At 53.0% G+C, this 20,943-nt stretch overlaps 2 protein-coding genes across 4 annotated transcripts in view; one reads left to right on the top strand and one right to left on the bottom strand.

Annotated features, from left to right (window-relative positions):
- The window catches only part of MPRIP (myosin phosphatase Rho interacting protein), an 87,683-nt gene extending 71,349 nt beyond the window's left edge, over positions 1-16,334 (top strand). For 2 of the 3 annotated variants that reach the window (XM_064461497.1, XM_064461495.1), the window contains 8 exons: positions 2,112-2,259; positions 2,854-2,971; positions 3,682-3,841; positions 3,982-4,101; positions 4,618-4,704; positions 5,385-5,547; positions 6,014-6,099; positions 10,053-16,334. In XM_064461497.1, coding sequence (XP_064317567.1) covers positions 2,112-2,259; positions 2,854-2,971; positions 3,682-3,841; positions 3,982-4,101; positions 4,618-4,704; positions 5,385-5,547; positions 6,014-6,099; positions 10,053-10,124 — 954 coding nt within the window. In that variant the 3' untranslated portion in view covers positions 10,125-16,334. Of the gene's footprint in view, positions 1-2,111; positions 2,260-2,853; positions 2,972-3,681; positions 3,842-3,981; positions 4,102-4,617; positions 4,705-5,384; positions 5,548-6,013; positions 6,100-7,306; positions 7,373-10,052 lie in introns of all 3 variants that reach the window. The other variant, XM_064461496.1, reaches the window with a different exon arrangement.
- Positions 16,335-18,460: 2,126 nt separating this feature from the next.
- Positions 18,461-20,701, bottom strand: PLD6 (phospholipase D family member 6). The gene is made up of 2 exons (XM_064461499.1): positions 20,251-20,701; positions 18,461-20,127 (listed from the first exon to the last, which is right to left on the bottom strand). Exons 1-2 carry the CDS (start codon positions 20,669-20,671, stop codon positions 19,886-19,888), a joined length of 663 nt encoding a protein of 220 aa, XP_064317569.1. The 5' UTR covers positions 20,672-20,701; the 3' UTR covers positions 18,461-19,885.
- Between the last annotated feature and the right edge of the window lie 242 nt (positions 20,702-20,943).

The following is a 20,943-nucleotide window of genomic DNA, read 5'->3' as shown; positions in this document are numbered from 1 at the left end:
CAGCGATGCAGGCTGCATGTAGAGGTCGTGCCGGCGAGGTTTTCCTGGAGCAGTCATTCTTCAGAGTCAGCAAAAATGTGGGAGAGCTTGCTTCCAGCCACGAGATCTTCAGCACACATTTGGGCTGGGGGTAAAGCACGGCTCAACTCTAGCCAAAAGCTGGTTTCAGCCCTGGGAGAGCAATAGTTCTGCTGCGTCCCGTCAGGTGTCCAGTGGAGGGAGCGCTGCTGGGCACATGGTGGGGAAGTGGTGGTGTTCACTGAACACTGTCTCCTCCATCTTAATCCTTAGGAAGTAAAAACCCTTCCTAACTCCCCACTCAGGGTGGTGGGACACACGGGTAATGCCTTGTCCTGCGAGCCAGGCACCAACAGGGTTGCTTTTACCGGGGGATGTTCTTGCTTTGGAAGAAGCAAAAAGGCCAGAACCAAAATAGAGACTGAAAAATAACAGCAAGCAATGAACTTGACCTCCTGCCTCTGTTTTCAGCTTTGCTCTGCCAAACTCAGGGTTTGCCTGGCGGGAAGGTGAGCAGCATCATCTGGGCAGAGCAGTCCAGGAGGAGAGCAGGGCGAACTGGCCTCTCTCTACACCTCTGTGGGAAGCAGAGGGACAGATGGCAAAATAAAAACTTCCCTTGGTTAGAAAGCTAAGCAGGAGATTGCAAACGTGTCTGATTTGCAGGTTAAAATGTGCTTGATTCTTCCCTTCTGAAGCTGATGGAGAATGTAACATCAGTTACACAAGATACTGGTTTGTACATGTTCAAATGTCCTGGGTTTATGGCAATGCATTTACAATACATTAAATACTGAATCCTCAGCCAGACCAATGGAGGAGCATTCACCATTTTCCTCCAATATTAGAGGTGTAATGAAGAATCCTGCAAGGCTGCTTCATGCCTTTCCATAGTCAGCCAAGTCCAGGCAGGTTCTGGCACTGAGTTATGAGTTCCAAAAAAATAAACAACAAAAAAGGTTGAGAAAATGAAGAATGCCTCAGGATTCAAGCTTAAAGGGGAGGACTAAAAGCATGAGAGCTGAAAATTGGGAATGAGAGTGGCACAGGTTACCGAGCATCAGACAACAGAGTGATGCCGAAGAGCATATGTTAGCAGAGGTCAGCAGGATTTAGGCTGTATGAGCACTTTTGTCACTGGGGGAGAGAATTTGTCCCCCTTAGGTTTCCCATGGACTCCAGTGGCTCCCTAGGTGACAGTTCTCACTTCCTGTGGAAAACATGAGTGTGAATCAAGAAGAAATCCATCAAAATCAGGAAATAAAGCCAGCCTGTAACATTAAGAAGGAGAAAAGCCCAGTGCAATGCTTGGCATCGGGGTTGACCCCCAGATGTCTGATGGGGCTTGTGCAGTGCACCCCCAGTGCGTGCCCCTTCCCAGCTCGTGCCTCAAGCCTGCCTGGGGCTTTGCTGTCCTGCCTCTGTCCTGCAGCCATGTGTCTGTCCAGGATCGCAGTGGGCTTGGTGGGGCAGCTGGGCTGGCGGCTGAACTGGAAACAGGCTTTTGCACTTGTCCCGCTGCAGAGGCAGGAGTGGGGCCTGTGCCTGGGGCAGGACCAGGTCGGAGTTCAGGATCTCGCTGCCGGTGACTCCTAAATCCCCAGAGCGTTGCTCCCCTGTCCTGGCCTGAGTTCACTCCTTAGTAATTCAGTTAGCAAATACTGGCTGTGCAGCATTTGAAGTGATGCTCGGTTGGGACTGAAGATCCTGTTGCTGTCACGAGTCATTTGTTTTCCACCCCAGAGGTGGTCACATAAAATCAGGCATTGCAAAAGAGAGCAGAAGGGGAGCAGTAGGCTTTTGTTGGTGGTGGTTTTAATGTATATTTGCATTCCCCAATCGGGTCTGACCCCAGACCTACTCTCTCCTTCCCATTCACTGGAGCTGCCAGGGGTCGAGCAACTGCGGGACAAGCTCTGACCTCACGTGGTCCATCCTTGGCTGGCTCTTCCATGGTTAGGGAGGGAGAAGATCCCCGTGATGGAACTTGAGTGCCGACCTACCTGCTGGTGTGCGGCTCCTGGCAGTCTCAGCACTGCTGTGACACCGGCCCCGCTCTCCCGGGCCAACCCCTTCCCCTCGTCCTTTTGCAGGCAACATGTGAAAGGGGCTTTGCAGCTATGGAGGAGACACACCAGAAGAAAATTGAGGACCTGCAGCGGCAGCACCAGCGGGAGCTGGAGAAGCTGCGGGAGGAGAAAGACCGCCTGCTGGCAGAAGAAACGGCTGCCACCATTTCAGGTATGGGGACACGCCAGAGGGTCTGCTGTGGTGGGGCTGCTCCGTGTTGATGGGGACATGGGGATGGTGTTTGCTCTGGTGTGGCGGAGCAGAGCATGGAGTGGGATGAGGGCTGGCTGGGGATCACAGGGAGATGGGGAGAGGCTGATGGGACATACATTTTGGATGGATGCCCATCTTCTGGTCCTCCTCCAGGCCTGGTACCCCTGTCCTTGGCTGTAACACGGTCTGAACTCCGTTCCATCTCAGGAAGGCGTTAGTCATTCTTACAGTTAATCTGTTACCAATTCCACACTAAATTCATTCTTCAGCGGCCCAGGGAGTTTTAAAGCACTGGAGCCCAGGGTCTCTGCATTAGCAGTCCCACAATCCAGGAAACAATGTGTGAATTGGACAATCATTTGGACAGTAATTTTTTAATGAAGATTTGCAAAAGCCCCTTTGCTGCTTTGCAGCCAGGGGCACAGACTGAAGGGGCCGCAAAGTAGTGGGATGTTTGCTGTGATGACTCTGGTTTTGATCCTTTAAAAAACAAAGAAAAACCACCCTTGGGTGGAGCAGTGCTGAGAGCTAACGCTGTGCTGTCCCACACAGCCATCGAAGCCATGAAGAACGCGCACCGGGAAGAGCTGGAGCGGGAGCTGGAGAAGTCCCAGCGCTCCCAGATCAGCAGCGTCAATGCCGACATTGAGGCCCTCCGAAGGCAATACCTGTAAGACCATCATCATCCTCTGTCTGTCGCTGTGTCTCGCAGGGGGATCACGCATGTGGGAAACCCTTTTGTCCTCTTTGATTTCAGCAATGAGTTAGGGGTGGACCTGTCATTGCAGGGACCTCTTCCCACGGTCCCAGCCCAGCTGGGCCCATCGGAGGCTCTTGGTTGCCCATAGTCTTTCAGGCTCCAGGTCAATGTCCACACACTACCCAAATTCAGCTTCTCTGTCATCACCAGAAGTAGCAGATATGCAGACAAGGTTTTTCATGCAGCTGCAGCAGGACGGTTGCTCAACCAAATCTAACCAGGCAAGGAGAAAGCACTTAGCTTTTCGTGGCAAGGCTGTCCTCACGTGGGAGCCGAGCAAAACAGCCAAGCAGCTTGATACATCTCCCCAAGACCTGTGTGGGTGTGCAAATGCACCCAGTCCCAAGTCCTCAGAGCATACCTGATAGCTCTCAGCTCAGTTTTTGGAGGCTTGAGGAAGGCCAGCCATTTAACCTAGAGAAGGACCTCCTCTCCCTTCTGGTGCCAGGAGAAGGACGGGTTGGCCCCCTCTGGGCTTGAGATTTTTCCGAAATGCAAGTCCTCCTCCTCAGTGCTTAGATCCCTGTTGGAATGTCCCAGGCTGGCATGGGATGCTAGAGGAAGGGCGGGCACGGATGGGTGTGTGTGGGGAGGGCACTACCCAGCGTGTGTTTCGCCAGGGAGGAGCTGCAGTCGGTGCAGCGGGAGCTGGAGGTGCTTTCAGAGCAGTATTCGCAGAAGTGTTTGGAGAACGCCCACCTGGCGCAGGCGCTGGAGGCTGAGAGGCAGGCCCTCCGCCAGTGCCAGCGGGAGAACCAGGAGCTCAACGCCCACAACCAGGTGAGGGTCCCCGCTGTGCCCGGGGCAGCCGGCGCGGGCAGGGTGTGACGGGCAAACCGCCTGACAGGCAGCGTGGTGGGCTCTGCGCCGAGCCGTGGCCACGCTCCCCCTTCCCACAATGGCTCTCCTCCTCTTCCCAGGAGCTGAATAACCGCCTGGCTGCGGAGATCACGCGATTGCGGACCCTGCTGACCGGGGAGGGTGGGGGAGAGGCTGCTGGATCGCCTCTCACGCAGGGCAAGGACGCCTACGAGCTGGAGGTGAGCTCTGCTGCTGCCGCACCGAAGGTGTTAGTGGGCACAAGTGCCCATGGACACCCCAGGACGGTGCTGTAACCATGCATGTCCCACCCCCATCGGGTCTGTGCAGCCCGTCGGCACCTTGCATCAGAGGTGCAGTGGGGCCAGGAGTTCTTGGAGTCCTAATCTTCCCTTCTCATGTGTCAAGCTGGACACCCGCTCTTCCTACTCCAGCCCTGCGTGTCCCCTGGGATTCAGGCTGCACAAAGCAGTGCGGAGTAACAGAAACGAAGGGGTGTGCAGGGAGCACATCAGCGGTGCAAGCCTGGGCAAGTTCCCAAGAGAGCCAGGAGTTATTTTCTTGTGTGAACCAGAAGATGGGTGAACCAAACCAGCAGCTTTGCGGTGCCGGCGTGGAGCTGGCGCGGGGCTGACCCTCCAGCCCTGGCTCGGTTGTCACTGGGCGCAGTGGGCGAGCATCTCGGGATCGCAGTCTGTCTGCTCAGGTGCGAACACATGCTGCTTTTGTTCCCACAGGTCCTGCTGCGGGTCAAAGAATCAGAAATCCAGTACCTGAAGCAGGAGATCAGCTCTCTCAAAGACGAGCTGCAGACGGCACTGAGGGTAATACCCAGGGACATTACAGCAAATCCTCTTACAGGCTGTGCTCTGCTCCTCCCCGTGTGTGCTTAGATTTCAGCTCACTTAGCCCCAGATTTGAAACAATAATTAATTTTTCAACTGAATAGAACCAAATACCCATTTCTGTGTCAGCAGTAAAGCGCTCCACCACTCTATCAGCTCAGGACTTACCCCTTCTCCTTCTTGTGGGAAAACATCCCCTTCAGTGTTTTTCCCTATTTCCTATCACATCAGATCAGATTTGAAATGGCAAAAATAATCGGTGTTAGAGATCTGCCCAGCCTCCCAGCATCAGATCTGGTTTGCTCTGGACAGCCTCTTTGCCAAGGCCATTTGTGGGAATTCTGCTTGAATTCTGTGTCCTCGCTAAAATTAAAACCCACAAACAGGTAGTTCTGTACTGAAGGGGCCCGTGTTCACGGGCAGCGCTGCGTGCTCACCACGGGGCTCGCAGCTTTCTGCCTCTCTCAAATGCTGTGTCGCTGTTAGATGCGGCTTCAAAAGCGTGTGTGAAATGTGTGCGTTGCCCTGGCCGAGCATTTCTCCCCACTGCCGGCTCTTCTTCCGTCAGCGTTTGCCAAGCTCCTCTTCAGTGCATTCACAAACCCCTCGGCTCCAGCTGTCTGTCTGACTCCGTTGGCTTGTTCTTGTTCCTTTGCCAGGATAAGAAATACGCCAGCGACAAGTACAAAGACATCTACACGGAGCTGAGCATCGTGAAGGCCAAGGCAGACTGTGATATCAGCAGGTTGAAAGAACAGCTGAAAGCAGCCACAGAAGCTCAGGGAGAGAAATCCCCTGTGAACACCACTGTATCGGGATACGGTCAGTCCTCCAGAAGCTCTAAGCAGTCGTGGGTTTCCCGAGCTAACACATGCATCCTGGCGTGCAAGCCCTTGTGCAGCAACGCGTCTGAGTGGTGCCTGTTTTGCCCTTTCGTGCTGCTTCCCACCCCTGCTCCTTGCAGATAGTCTCACTGGAGACGGCAGGGATCGGGTGGACCTGAATTACCCTCCTGTGGCCGTTTCTCCTTCTAACCCACAGATGGGAAGCTGGTGGGCTTTGGAAGCCTTCTGGTATTTTACATTGGGAAAACCTCATGCAACATGCAGTGCAGGGGAGCGGAGACGCCCAAGAATCCCCCCTGCTCTTCAGGGGGGGACTTCAAGAGACCCCTGCAGCACTGCTTGAGTCGGGCTCATCAGGGCACTTGCCTAGGCTGGGAGGGAACTTGTCTATGCAGGAAGCCTGTGGACACAATGCTAACACTGTTTCGTTTGCTTCTACCCAGATATTATGAAATCAAAAAGCAACCCTGATTTCTTGAAGAAAGACAGATCCAGTGTTAGCCGGCAACTAAGGAATATCAGGTCAAAGGTGAGCTCAGATCTCCTACCCTGTGATGAAAACGCCCGGCGTTACTCTCCAGTGGGGCTCCCAGGTGGGAAGAAATTGGTAGGAGGAAAAAAATGAGAATTTCCTGGTCACTAGTGCTCGCCTGGATGGCACTGGGCAGAAGAGTGAGCTTTTGACTGTGAAGCAGCTGCCTGTGCAGCCAGGCAGGGCCCGCTCCCCTCCACGATGCCCGGCAGGACGCACACACCCTGCTGAGATGGAGGCGTGAAGCTGCCTCCCCACTTGAAAAAAACAAAAGGATGAAGTTCACCGTGTTCTTTGGTCTTTCACAGGAGGACTCCCAGTATTTGCTCCCCGTTTTCAGTTGAAATCTAGGTGGTGCCAGTAGGTGGGAATGTGCACATCGTTTTAGGTTTCACAGTGTTCATCACTGCAAGATTTTTGGTCTATATATGGAATAACGATGCCTTTTGTCCTGGGCGTATTTAACACACGGTTTCCTTGTGTGTTAACGTGGTGCACATGACCCTGTGTTTCTCTGGCCATTCTGTAGTTGCTGTTTGTCCCAAAGCCCAGTGGTGCTGTGCCACGCTCGCCCGCTTGGCCTGCTGACAGCCACTTATGTCATGTTGCACCCTGGCTGTTGCTGTGGGGACCACAGGGACAAATAAAGGGACCAAAGAGCAAATAAAGCTGGTCCAGAGTCATCGTTAAACATAGGTTAGTTGGAAAGATCATCAGCATGGGCAAAACTCGCTTTGCCTCACACCACTGGATACCTGGTGTCTCATGCTGATGTTTGAAGTGGTTGGGACCTTGGGCAGAGCAAGAAGCCGGGCAGGCAAAAGGCTTCTAGCTCAGTGCCCATGCTGGGGAAACAGTCACCACCCGAGCTCTGCGGGCGGCAGGTCATCAGCTTGGGGTGTCTGCGCTGCGCCGAGTAAATACAAAGAGCATCTCTGTGCGTTTCAGGGGCAGCCCAGACCTGCTGGGCCAGGTCTGATGTTGGGTTTCCCTTCACCACTTCAACTCAGACCACTTAATCTTGTTGTCCCCCATGTGTGTTGCTTGGTGGGGGGCAAGGAGAGGAGAGCAAGCATGGGCTCTGCCTGGGCGCATCGCTGCCGGGGCCGGGGGGCTGGGGCTGCGTCAACACCAATGCATTTAGGATTTATGAGCTTCTTGTTTTGTTTTGTTTTTTTCTTTATTTTGCTTTTTCCTTCAACAGTCCGTTATTGAGCAGGTCTCATGGGATAACTGAAATGAACCCGAGTCCAGGTTCCCTGCCACGTAGGTAAACAAACGGGCACCCACCAAGCGACGCAGCTGCCCACTGGAGCGGCCCACTTTTGCATGCACTGCTCACACCTCCATGGCAAACGAAGGCCCTTCTTCTCTTAATGACTGACTGGTTTATTTACGGCTAATTATTTTACCGGGGATGGGGGAAGGGGAGGGGAGAAGTCAGCAGGCCTAAGATCCTTACGAAATGCAGTCTCTCTGGCTCTTCCCTGGGGAACATGGCTTTCTCGTCTTCCTGCTCCTCCCACCCTCGCCAACACAGCTAACCATCACGGAGAGGATTTGGATGCAGTGGGGCACGTTTTCCTCTTTGCTGTGTTGGGAGCGTGGGACGTCAAGCGTGCATGCTTGAATGACTCTGCATGCCTCAGACTAAACTTCAGCAACATCCAGGCCTTGCAGGAAAAACAGCCGTTTTGCTGTTAGCCAGGTGGAGGAGTGGGGCAGTGATGCCTATAAAAGCATTTCCCACAAGGGCCTGTAGCATGTAAAATGGCAGCCCCCCCCCCGTCTCAGCTGCAGAGGGGAAGTCCTGGGCTGCCCTACATTTCCTTTACCCATAATTGCTGCTTCTCTAGGTTGATCTGTGCCTGAGCATGAGAGTCCTCCTTGCCCAGGCTTCCTCCAGCTCCCCAGTGTCCACCCCGCTGCTCCATCCCTTGGCGCTGCCCCTCCGTCCCACACGCTGGCCTGAGGCTTCCGAGCTCATCCAGCAAAAGGAGGGAACTGATGAGAAACGAGGCCTATCCTAATGACCCAAATATCTTGAGTAACTGGAGCAATAGTTAATTTACTGGGCCATGGTAAAGACCAAGGTTAGAGCACTTGCAGAGGGAGGTTAGAGAAAAGAGGGCCACAACCCAGCACGGTGGTAGAGGGGTGGCTGGAGAGCCCCAGGGAGTCTGATGGAGGATCCCTGTAGCACAGATTTCATCCTACAGCAGTCTCCCTTCATCAGGCTCTCCTCATCAGCAACTCAAATGGGTTTTGAGGCTGCCTAAAGTGTGAATTTACTGAAATTTGTCCGATCAGGCAGAACAGTCTGCGAGTTTGTGTTCTCCTTCCATCTAATGAGAAATCAGCTGCGCAAACTGAAATGCATGGGTTGCTGCCTGTTTAAAGAGGCCCAAAGTAAACTTCCTTTAGGAAGTGTGTGCTCAGAGACTCGCATCCCAAGAGACTCTGCTGCCCGTTGAAAAGAAAGTACACGGCATTTGTAAATTCGAATCAATCCGTTTTAGTGCTTTCATTTCCGTGCTGCTTCCCAAAGCCGTTCTCTATTTGTGAGCCTGTGGGAGGAGAAACATTTAAAGAAATACAGTAACCATGGGAATCTGCACAGCCTCAGGCAAGTTTATCATGGAGTCCTGCCTTGATAAACACACGTTAAAGAAAACCCAGCCCAAAAGTCTAACCTGCTGCTATGATTGTACAGTTCTTTGGCACCACAGTCAGAGAAGTAAAAGCAAAAGGGGAGATGGCTGCTTGTTAACAGAAGGCGTTTTGTGTACAGGTCTGTGCCTTTTGAAGCTGCCATGTCTTGGTCTGTAAAGCAAATAATGTTACCTGCGGGCTGCGTGCAGGCAGCTGGCCGCCTGTCCCAGAGCAGGGACAGCCCAGCGATGAAAGCCCTTGCAGCGTGAAGGGGCAGAGCCACTGCTCTGTGGGCCTGGCTGTTGGTTAGGGAGAAGCCTGTGCCTCCTCAGCAGCAGCAAGCAGGGAAAACTCATTGGTGCTTTGCTTCCCTGAGGCTCTTATGCCACAGTTTCGGGGCTGCAGGAAGGAGGGAAGGCTGGCTTTAGGCTTGTGTGTCTCCTTGGGCTAGTTTCAGATTAAAGCCGTCTTACGGGGGCAAGCAATTTGCTTCTGGGTTTCTACCCCTCACATTGCTGTTTTCCTGGGTCCCCACATGTAGGCAAGAGTAGAATTCACAAATCCAAATGCCAAGGGCTAGCGGGGCAGGCTTTTCTGTTGGCTTAGCTGAGTGTCCTGCCTTGAAATCTGGATGCTGCATCTGAATTGGATCAGCCATCAGATCCTGCTGGACCTGAAGCACGCATTTAGCAAGTCCTTTGTCTAACCCTGTGCAGTAGAGGCAGCTTTGGCTTGGGAGGCTGGGGTTAGAGAAAGGGTGGGATTGTCGCTGGCAACAAAAACTGCAGTTTCCAGGGCTGCTTGCGCAAAGCCTGCCCACTGACCGGAGCCAGGACGGTCCCAGATGCACACACATTCAGTCAGCGCGGCAGTGACCGACATGCAGGTCCTGCTCAGCAGCGCGGTGCTTTAGCATAGCAGGTCCGAGCTGGCCTGCCCGGGGCTTCCGCAGTGCCGGAGCTCTGCTGAAACTGCCCCAGCTGCCACTGCACCACAGGCTCCAGGGGTCATTTTCAGAGTCAAGCTAATCCCACTTGCAGCATGGTGTGCCTCTCATTTGCTTCTGGTACGTCGCTTGGTTCATTTGCAATCTCACCCTCTCTCTAGGCACCATTCACCGGTAACCACCCTCCATAACTGTGTGTTTTCTCTTAGCATGTCCCACTAACCTCTCCGCCAAGGATGCCATTCTCCCGCTGCTCACGTCTCCTTTGCCTGAGCATCGCACCCTTTCTGTGTGCCAGATGCCCGCTGCCTCCCACTCGTGTCCGACACTGTTTGTCTTTTGTCTCTCCCAGAGTCTGAAGGAAGGCCTGACTGTGCAAGAACGCCTGAAGCTTTTTGAATCCAGGGACTTGAAGAAAGACTAGTTCTCCCCGCTCCGCTTGACCACGCGCACCTCCCAGCTTGAGGCAGCACAGCACCAGCACCGTTTGTCTCTCGTTCCTTACGACTGTCCTTGCTGTAGTTCGTCTTGACGCCCCCGATGGGACCTGGCGCCGCAGCGGCAGTGCCCCCCGCCACCCCCTCACCTCCCCAGCACCTTTCCCTGCTTGTGAGACGCTCCAGAGACTCTGAGAGGGAGAGGAAGGATCGGGGTGGGGTTTTTTTCCCCCCCCTCTTCGGCGCTTTGTAGGAGAATCCTTCCTTTACTGTAAACCATTACACTAAGTGTCAGTATTAAGGCTCAGTAGCCTGTTAATAAGCTAGCTCTGTCGTACCAACCGTTTTGGTATGTAAGCAGGGCCTGGGTGGTATCGGCCATACCTAGCTCTTACTGCTGTCAAGAGACCCAGTGCTTAGAGCACGCCAGGAGCCTAATCTAACCATTGATCTCGATTGCATTACTTGCACCTACAAGGGGGGAAAGCCTGGGGGGAGCTGTCGGGGAGCGCAAGTCCGTGCCGGCGTACACAGCCTGGAGGTACAACACTGACATCTCGCTGGAGAAGGATGCAAGAAATGATTCTCCTGCCCCGTGACTGTGCCGTATCCTGAATGTAGGCACTACCAAAGCCCGGCGAGCTTTGGTGGCTGCCCGGGTGGTTATGGATAGGGAGCTGCAGAAACTCACATGCACCGTCGAGTCCGCCCCATTGGCGTGTCTTTGCCTCGCGTCTCGCTGGTGGTTGGAGTCGGTGTTTCGTGGGCTGAGCTGTAAGATCACTTTCTTGCCTCTGTTAGATCAATCCCAGCACTCTCTTTTATTGCTGTTACTCCCTTCCTCTCATTGAGTCCCGTGTATCCCAGGGTCTGTGCGCATTTGGAACTCCCTTTTCCTAGTCAAAGGAAAGTAGAGTAGAAAGTAGAGCCAATATTGACTGAAAATGCACAGTGCTCAATGCATATAATGCTCCTTTTTTATCAGCTTCTTGGATTCAACTCTTCTTGTCAGCAGGGCAGCTCCTATTTTAATTCTTTTATCTTTTCCTGAAATAAAAATCTCAAAACCAGTATGTGCTTCAGACCTTCTCAGTCCTAAAAGCTTTTGTATTTAAAGCAATTTAGCACCGTGAGGCCAAAAAATGGATACAAACTAAGTGAGGTGAGGGAGCTGGTAGCACTAGATGCAACGCAGCGCACGGCCAGCCGAGCAGAGGTTGTCTTCCTAGAAGAGGCCTATGCCACCTTGCAGCATCAGGGCTGGCCCGGCACGGTGGCTTCATCCCGGGGTAATGAGAGCATGTCAAGATGCCACCTGTAAAGACCCCCAGTCCTGCCTCACCAAGCGCCCTCGCCGGGAGGAAGGCTGAAGCAGCACTGTGTTGGCTTCCCAGCCCCGTTTAGCCACTGAGCAACCGCAGCACGTCGGGCTGGGCTGTTAAAAATACCCCCTAGCTTTTACGTGGAGCGAAGCTTCCGCTTGTCTTTCAGGTGCTTATCACGTGGCTGAAGCAGGCAGCGCTGTGTCTTTTCATGGCTGATTTTGGGTCTGTTAGGTGGTACAAGCACAGCTCTCAGAGCAAACTCGCTGCAGCTCTGGAGCAGTGAGCACCAAGGGGCTCGTGACAGACATCGCCAATCCTGCCAGGTTGGACCACAGTGGGTGCCGGAGAGTTCACCCTCATCCTCCAGCTCGGACCAGCAAGTCACTGTTTCAGCCACCAGACCCTCATCAGGAGATGGTGGCATCTAACTGTGGTGTGAATCAGGCTGTCGTCCAGCTCATGTGGCCTTGCCATGGCCAAGCACTCAGCGTGACACCTCCTGGGGCACTCGAAGCAGCGCATCGCAGACATCCGATTCTGCCCATAGGAGCCCCACTTGTCTCCGGCCAAGATGCCAGTGCCGTGCAGCGGGCTGCTTCTCCCACTGAATCTGTGCCTGGGTATACATGGAAGTCCTGGAGATAGGAGCAGGGTAGGAAAGATGCTCAACCACTTGGATGCAAAGGCTTTTCCCTCATCCGCAGGCATGTGCTCTCTAAGATGTTTTGATACGCAGCCACTCGCCCTAATCCGAACTCACCGTAGTGCTTTCTGTAACCTGAGCATTGGAGGACCCAGGAGACTTCCCAGCCATGACCCACCTGGATCACCTCTCCTGTCAGCCATCAGCTGCTCCCAGGAGTCACGGCGCTGCTCCTTGCATTGCAGCCGTCAGCAGCCGCCTTAGGCCTCCTCCCATCCCACCATGGAGGAATGCGGCCTGGGCGCCCAAAGCTGCTTGCCGTCAGCGTCTTGTCTGCATGGTGGGAGTCCAAACTGGAGACCCCTAAAGTAGAAATGGGCATCTTAGCGCTGTCTGGGGGCTGTGGAAATAACTGCTCTCACCATGCTGGGCTAGCTAACAGCCAGCTAAAGCAGAGACTGGTATTCATAAACCCATGTATGTTGGTAATGCTTAGCAGTGGCTTCTTAGAGCCATGGCATGGGGTTCTGCTTCCCTTCCAGCTGAGGAGATCCAGCTATAGCTCTCCCTGGTTGTGGCCCTTCCCAAATTCATCCTCCTCCAGGTCAAGTGCACATGTATTATGCTTAGAAGTCCACTTCTGGAAGAAGAGGGTCCTTTGTTACTAGTCATGCAGGGGTTTTCTCTCTCTCTGTCCCCCCCCGCCAGCATCTTGCACTTGACTGAAGTGAGAGGTCTGGACCTCCAGTATAACCTCACAGTTGGGTGAAGGGTGCGTGTTCAGGTCTCCATGATCACAGCAGCTGGGAACATGGCACTTCAGTGGCATCTACAAGCAGTAGAAGGCAGTCTTTGCGTTAAAGCAGGGACACCAATGCCTGCCAAGCGGAGTAGAGCGCGGGACCAGCAGAGATGTCAGTGCTGTGGCCTAGGTTCTTCGAAATACAGGCTATTACTTGGATGGCAAGGTGACTCCATCCACTGTGTTTTGTATAGTGTATATGTCTTTCTGACTGTGTCAGGGGATGGTCACCTGGCCCAGGTCCCTCGCTTGGTCCCATCCAAAGTCATCTGTCCAGCTCTCAGCAGGGACTATCTTTACACTTTGTCCCTGGCTGCTGGGTCCGTGGTGAGCCCTGCTCCCTGGCAGCTGCAGTCTCCTGGCCAGAGGCCTTGGGACGCAGCATTAGGATGGCACGTAGGCCTTGTCATTGCCATTGTTCTTCCCTTACAAGATGTCACTGGATCCAGGAGGATGCCCTCCTCTTCCTCCTCCTCTTCTCTGAGGACATACGGTGGGACTTTGTCCTTTTTAGTCAACCGAGCAGAACGTGTGCTGGTCTCCTTCGCGCCATGTGGACCCTGACCTTTCTTATGTCCCGTAGCAAATCCTGCTCGTTCTTTGCACGCTTCATTTGCTCAGGAGCATTTATTTGAAGCGTGAGGCCTAGAAGTTACGTACCTTGCTGTTTGCATTGGCACATCGGTGGCGAGGAGGCCACAAGATGGACCCTTTCTGATACAGGATCATGCCACTGAGCATCTTGAGGCTCCCCATGGAGGGCTGTTTTCTGCTGTACGCTTGCTTGTACCACAAAATCCTCTCTTGCAGCTTAGTGTCCTGCCTGGAACGAGATACTGAGCCGAGCGAGTAAGAGCACTTGATTTCTTTGTCAGCATTCCTGCTTCGAGCCTTATTTCTTAACGTAGTGAGCAGCTGGGTAAGTGAAGGGTACACACGGAGCAATGAGGTGGGGGTTCATGCCTGGCTTTTCACTCAGCATGTGTAAAAACATAAATATGATTTTAAAAAAAAAAAAAAAAGGGTGAGGATGGGCAGAAAGGCACTGCAGTGTCTTAGCAAAGGTGGCAGCACTTTGGTCGTGGATAGTGCAGGAAGGCAGCAGAAAGTGTGATGAAAATGCAGTGGCACAGGGAGCTGTGCAAAGCACGTGGGTACTGAAGCCAGGGAGGGTCCGGAGATGGGCTTTCTGCTTGTGCTCTGGCCCTAAACTGCCCTGTGAAGAAAGACTGTGGGAGGAGAATTCTTATTTATACATGCATAAAAATATACTGATGTTTATTAGGGAGGGCAAAAGTCACCCAGGAACACTTGTACAGCTCTTGCTCCTTTCCTGTAGATGTGCCCGTACACTAAGCGAGGGGTCATCTATAACTTCTGGGCCACGTGTGTCAATTCTTCACCCGAGGCAATGCGCACGGTGTTTTGCCTCTCTCTGGTGAGGCACTGCCAAGGGACCGAGCACCAGCAGGAATGAAGCTGGATTTCCATTTCCTCTCTTTCCTCTAGTTTGTTTTTACCTTATTGTACCGAATATGTCAGTCACCGTGTCACCCCCCCCTTTTATGGGCTCCCTGAAACAGCTTTAGAATGATTTGAATTGAGCTTTGCTAGGGCTGCTGTACAAACAGGCTCAGACCCAGGGATCAGCTGCTCAGAGGGTTGCTGTCGGGGAACTTCTATTTAATACATATCGGCCAGCTTCTCTGGACCTTCAAATAGCTGAGAAAAGCAAAACAGGCGAATTTGCTGGGGGAAAAAAAAAAAACAATCCCAGGCACTAACAACTGGTGTAGCAGAACAAAAATGTGTTGGATGGCAGGAGGACAGTCACAGGGAACGCGGCGTGCGGAGGGACTGGCCACCACCGTCATGGTTTTAGCAATGTTTAATAAGCCTAATCATATAATCTTATTGCTGAATTTCGTGGGTTTAAAATATTTATCGCTAAGCAAAGGGGTCTTTCTTGACCATAGTGGTGGTGGTGGTCTTGTGCTGTAGCTTGTAGGAGCAGCTATCTTCCACTGGGGAGTTAGGCTCCTTTGCAAAGTAAAACAGCCTGGCTCTGCTGTACCGAAGGCGTGTCGGGGCTGAGCAGTGGCCTCTTGCCATCGCCAGGATGAGCTGCACCCTCTGGGGCAGCACTTCGCCAGTGGGAACACTGCATACGAGCTCCTACAGCGGTAGCTGTGAGTTCTGGGGGTCACAAAGCGGGAGGAGGGAAGATGCCGTGGTACGCAGACAGCTGTTCTGAACTGCTGCTGCAGGCTGGGCTCCAGGCTTCGGGCTCTGCTGCGCTTGCAGCCTGGCAACTATCTAAGCATCGCTCCAAAGCAAGAGGCAGTACATTACCTGCCTTTACATTAAAGAAAGAGGGAGAACCTGCAGCACCAATAAACAGCCAAAACCTGAAATATTTCTGCAGAGAGCAGCGCTTTAAAGTAAGGGGTGGGGAGGAAAGCCAGCTGAGAGCTTTTTAGTGATAGCAATAGTCCTCAGTAATCCTATCGCTTCTTCCTGCTCCAGGCTTCAGCCATCTTTCAATATAAATCCGTTGTTATTTAAATCAGAAAGTGTTTGGGGAGGCGGGGGAAAAAGTACAGGGAGGAGAGGCTGAGCTCCCCGCTTGCACTGGAGGCTTTCAAAGGCCATCTGCATCATCGCACGGTGGCACGGCCCCGGCCGCGGGCTTCGCCTCTTGCCGTGGTCCTGGTGTGCACGCCGGGGCGAGGCCGCGGAGGCGTCCCGCTTCAGACGCTTGCCAGGGCACGTCTACACACGGCAGGGCACGCGAACCGCAAAGCCGCGGCATTTGACACAATTCAACACTATTGAGAGCACTGAGATGTGAGGTCTAGGAAAAGTCAAGTGCAACGACGGTGCAGACACAGACACCTTCTAATTGGCTCCAAGTGATTTTTTTGTTTTCCTGCGTAAAATTTTCCTACCATTCGCAGCGTCTCCCCTGAAACCAACTGAATCCTTCCTTAAAGCGCACCTTTTCTTTGCCCACGTGTAAAAAAAGAAGCAAATTGTGTTAGTTTGCTTCAAAAAATGGTAAAATTTTCCTACCATTCGCAGCGTCTCTCCTGAAACCGACTGAATCCTTCTTTAAATCTGACCTTTTCTTTGCCCACTTGTAAAAAAAGAGGCAAATTTTTTTCATTTCCTTCAAAACTAGAATTGTGTGCTGACTTGCAAACCAGAGAAGTCGCTTTATTCCCCGTGTAACAGAGGTGCACCAGACTGCATTAATAGTGCAAAATGCGTCACTTCTGTACCAGCTCTACACCCGATTGCACTTCCACTAGACCTTCACATTTTTTACGTGGTTCAGACACGGTATTTAGGTTGATGTGAACACTTAAGCACCTGCACGCTCCGTGTAGCTTGCCTTTCCTCTGTAATTTTTTCCCTTTTTTTTTTTTTTTTTAAAAAAAAGCTTTGTCAGTCTTTTAAAAAAAGTAATTTAAAAACCTGTATAGTATTCAAAGCACGCAATGTAAATATTTATTACTCAGAAATTAGCGGAGGGTTCTCTTTTGTGACTAAGTTGTGGTTTTGGTTTTTAAATCTTGTTCTGACACAGACGTCCCACGCGCGGGTTGGGAGAGGAGCGCCGAGTGTCATGTGTCCAACCCACCGCATCCGCCCTGATAAAGCTGTTTTGCTTGGTTTTGATGACTGTTATAAATACCTTTTCAAACCTTTTCTGCTGACCTGTACTTTTAGTTTTGACGATAAATGTCCAAAGATTTTGTACAGTCTGTTTGAGAATTGTAACCTTACTGCGCTATAAACTCGGGGTTTGGGGCTTTTTTCCCATTCAGAGAACTCGGTAATCTTGTTTTTGATAGTGGCGTTAGCACCGCGCGCGTGCAGACTCTCGGCTGTCGCTACACAGAGCAGCGGCAACTACTCGGCGACCGAGCGCGCGCAGCCCTCCTTGCACAGTAGCTTAGGGCTGGTGCAGCGAGTCCCCGGGTGCGGGAGGCGCCGGTGCGATGCCATAACTCGCTTGCGCAGCGCGTTCAAGGTGCTCTTGGACTTTACGAGGGACCGACAGACCCCGCCGTACAGACACACGTCCCACAGCAGCACGGACGCGCGCCGTAACTTACAGTCCGTAACTGTTCAGACATAACTTTCAGTACAACGTGGTTACTACTGAGTTGAACTTACGTGATCCTGTAGTACGGACCATTTCTCACAAGAGGATGCAAACGTACTGCTGCGGGAGCAGGCTGGAAGCAGCGCAGGTGTCGGCCCCGACGGCGCCTCGGTTTGAGACTACTAAAAGAAAGAGGGGGTGTGGGATTTACTGGCAGAAACCTGATGAGCCGGACAAGTTTGTACCAACTGAACTAAGCCAGCTGGCCAGGAACTCGTAAATAATGAGTGCAATTACCGTTATTTCCTTCGCGCTGTCTTCACACGCTGCCTGTGTGCAGGACTGACAAGAACACTCTTTGTTCTCAACTAGACACAGCCATGTATGTTGTAAAATACTAAAGACTAAGGTAAGTAGGAAGCGGATAGGAGCACACAGTCGTGTCCACCCTCCTGGGACCTGGAGGTCTGGATGACTTGAGATCTTAAAGAATCATTTATTTGCAAGGATGACGTTTTGGAGAGAGAGAAGGGAGCTCTTGCAAGTCTGCGGGTGGTTTCTAAAGTGGCACTGGCCGTTCGGGTACTAATGGTCAGTCTTCCTCCATCGTCCTAATGGGCGGCTTGTCTGAGCGCAGCTTTGACCGATGACTGACCTGTAACCGAGTGGGACTCATTCTGGATTAAAACCACGCACACATCACGCTCTACCACCTGTACTCTGGAAACAGCCCAAGGGAATTGAGAGTAACGAGGACGCAAGAGTAACTCCCCAGTTTCTGTGACGATGTGACGCAGCAGCCAGCTCTCCGCCTCGTGATGCAGCCGAGTGGCAAAGCGGCAGCGGGGCAGGGACAGCGGTACCCGGGCAGCGCCGGGACGCTGCAGCCTCACAGCTACTGGAAATCCCTGCGGCTCAAACCCAGGAACGATCGCAGCGGGGCGGTGGGGACAGGAGGAAGCAGTCGTCCTCAAGGTGTCCATCCATAGGGCGGAGCGGCCTCTTTTAAGGGGCATTTTCCACACAGATCAGTCCGGGAAATAATGTCTTGGATGTGGTATTTCCCCTCTGCAAAGGGGAATGGGTGTTGGAAGCTCCTGTTTCTCCATATGTGTGAGTTCCTCTCTCCTTCCCTTCTCCCTTATGCTCCAGTTTATTTCAGTGCTTTTCTAAGAGCCACCGTTCCCGATCAACTGCTCACTGTAATAGAAACGTCACTTTTTCTCACAGTATTTATTCCTTACAAAAATCTTGTGTGACACGCTAGGTTCCCATGGATGTAGCTGATCATTTTTATTTTGTAAATATAATTACCTAACTTTACATTAACTATATCGTAATAAACTATTTTTGCACCACCCTTTGCACGCTGTGTAGTGAAGTGTTTCTTTCAGCAAGGGCGCCTACTACAGAAAGAACAGAGCAGAGGCCAGAGCCCAAAAGCCAGTGAGCCGTTTGATTTTATAGTCACGCTTCACAAAGAAAATGCAACAGGTAGCATTTTAATAGCAATAACATGTTTAAAGTAGTATAAGTCTAACACTGCTGAACAGGAGTTACTACGTAATGAACTTCCTCAGCTGCCTCTGAGCTGCTACGCCACAGATGACAGAAACGCAGGTTTTTTCCCCCAGACCCGTGCCAGCTTTCTCAAACAACAGAGCAAAGCTGCAATCTGTTGATGTACGCCATGTATCCTACATAACACCTAATGACCTACACGATTTTTAAATTATTTGGATCTTTGGAACGACCAACCCACAAGGGCTACCTGGAGTGCAAACACCAGAAGATGCTGGTGAGCTTTTCTGTGAAAACCGTTTATTTAATAGTGCCAATCAGCACTACTGCATCAAGCAAAACTGGTAACAAAATGCTACGTCCTTTTTTCATTTTGAGAGATTCTGAGGCACTTTATATTCAGCATAAAGTAATTCTTACACAGACACTACTTAAGAGTTCTGGAATTCTTATGTTTACACTCCTCTTTGTTCCACCCCGACCCGTAGGGCCAGAGACCTTACCTCCCTCTTGCTACCCACTCGCTGTCCCCCTCCCTGCTGCCACCAACACAGGTGGTCGAGGTCACCGAGCCAGAGCAGGACGCGGTGTCCCCACCTGACCGAACTGGGGTTTCCCTCCACCGCTCTGAAGTCAGTGACCCAGCTCCAGCCCTGTCTGCTCTCAAGACCGACTGATCTCAAAGAAGAGTTTCCCTCATTCTTTTCCAGACTTCCCTACACTTGCTTGCTGGAAGACGAGCTGCCAGCACTGTGTTCTCATGCTTTTACGCTGGAACTCTGCCAATCTTAAACCAAAGGAAACGTGTCCAACTGAAATGTACTGCTAATTCCTGCCTTCATATTTCCCACAAATTCCCATTTACAAACTCGCAACAATTAATGCCAACAAGAAACGCAACTAGGGTGCTTAATTGCTCTATGCAACCTCTAGCTTTGCTGTAGCCCTCTTAACTCTTCTTTAGAGTTACTCATATAGAGGATCCTTTGGGCTCCAATTCCATTCTTCAGTATGCCAAGCTAGAAAACGCCCGTTTCACCATTGAAAACGCCCACCCGGCACCATGCAAACATACCTCACCTGCGCCAGGGCACGGCAATGAGCCTGCCTGTAGTTTTAAGCTCTATGAATGCTGTCCTATCAGAAAACAACTCACCAAACAGTTGCTAGAGGGAATGACCCACAGCAAGGGACCTGGGGCACTTTAGGGTAGAGAGCACTTTGCTCCTCCAGAGTAGTTTACCTAAGTTACACCCAGATGGATCATACAATGATGTCTATACATAATAATGAAGTCCACAGATGCTAGCTGCTGAGTACTCCACCAGCCCTGTGAGGCAGCTTAATCATTTATTGCCTTTGGAAAAAAATCTGTAGTTGATGGGGTTGTACTCTTCCCAAATCCTTTCAAATTCATCCAGAAAAGGCTTCACATACTCGGCGTCCTCCATGACCAGCACGTTCTCCCGGTTGTTCTGGATAGCTTGGGTGGTCCAGTTGAGGGAGCCTGTGATGAGCATCCTCCCGTCCACGATGGCAAACTTGTGGTGCATGTAACCGTTCTCCTGGTCATGGCGCACCTGGATCCCTACAAAGACACAACCACCTATTCAGTGGGAACCGGAGGCGTCACCCAGGGCCCACAGCCACCCCGAGCGGCCGGCCGTGCCCTGCCCCGCGGGGAGCCCTCGCCCAGGGGAGGCCGCCTCACCGGCGTGCCGGAGGAGGCCGATCTGGGAGCCCTGGAGCCCCATGTACTGCGCGTCGGTGACGACGCGGACCCGGACTCCGCGGCGGTGGAGGAGCTGGACGGCGCGTCCCAGTTGCGGGCTGGAGAAGGCGAAGAGGCAGATCTCGAGGGAGCGGCGGGCGGAGAGGAGGCGCCGCAGGAGGCGGCTGAGGGAGCAGTCACCGCGGGGCAGCGGGCAGGGGCAGGGCCGGGCCGCCCCGCCGGGCTCCGTCGCCTCGGCCAGCAGCGCCTCGGTGCAGCTGGGAGGCGAGGGGAAGAAAAGCACCTCACGGAGGGGCCGCCGCCGCCGCCACGCCGCCAGGGCCAGCACGGCCGCCGCCGCCGCCGCCGCCGCCGCCGCCAGCGCCAGGCCCGCCCGCCGCTGCGCCCCCGCCGCCCACATGCCGCCGCCGCCGCCGCCCGGGCGCACGCGCAGTAGCTCCCCGCAGGGGAAGGCGGCCGGGGCGGGAAGCTTCCTGAGGGAGCCGCCCGGGCGTGGAGGGCTTCGCCCTCAGCCGAGGCTCACGGCTAAAGCGGAGCCCTCCATCCGCCTGCCCCCCGCCCCAAAGCCGCCCAAGCCCCCGTGGACGGTGAAAGTGGCGGGCTCCGGAGATGGATCTGACGATTTCAGCCGGACCCTGCCTGGCTGGGGGAAGCAGCGCCCCAGCACCAGTG

This window comes from Phalacrocorax carbo, chromosome 10, assembly GCF_963921805.1.
Source record: "Phalacrocorax carbo chromosome 10, bPhaCar2.1, whole genome shotgun sequence".
Classification (NCBI taxonomy): domain Eukaryota; kingdom Metazoa; phylum Chordata; class Aves; order Suliformes; family Phalacrocoracidae; genus Phalacrocorax; species Phalacrocorax carbo.
The sequence above is the reverse complement of the archived record's forward strand: the minus strand, read 5'-3'. Positions and strand labels throughout refer to the sequence as shown.

Excerpts from the sequence above, each read along its gene's own strand:
- PLD6 (XM_064461499.1), bottom strand. The coding sequence starts at position 20,671 with ATGTGGGCGGCGGGGGCGCAGCGGCGGGCGGGCCTGGCGCTGGCGGCG. Across the intron at positions 20,128-20,250 it reads CGGCCTCCTCCGGCACGCCG|GGATCCAGGTGCGCCATGAC; the intron begins GTGAGGCGGCCT and ends GTGTCTTTGTAG.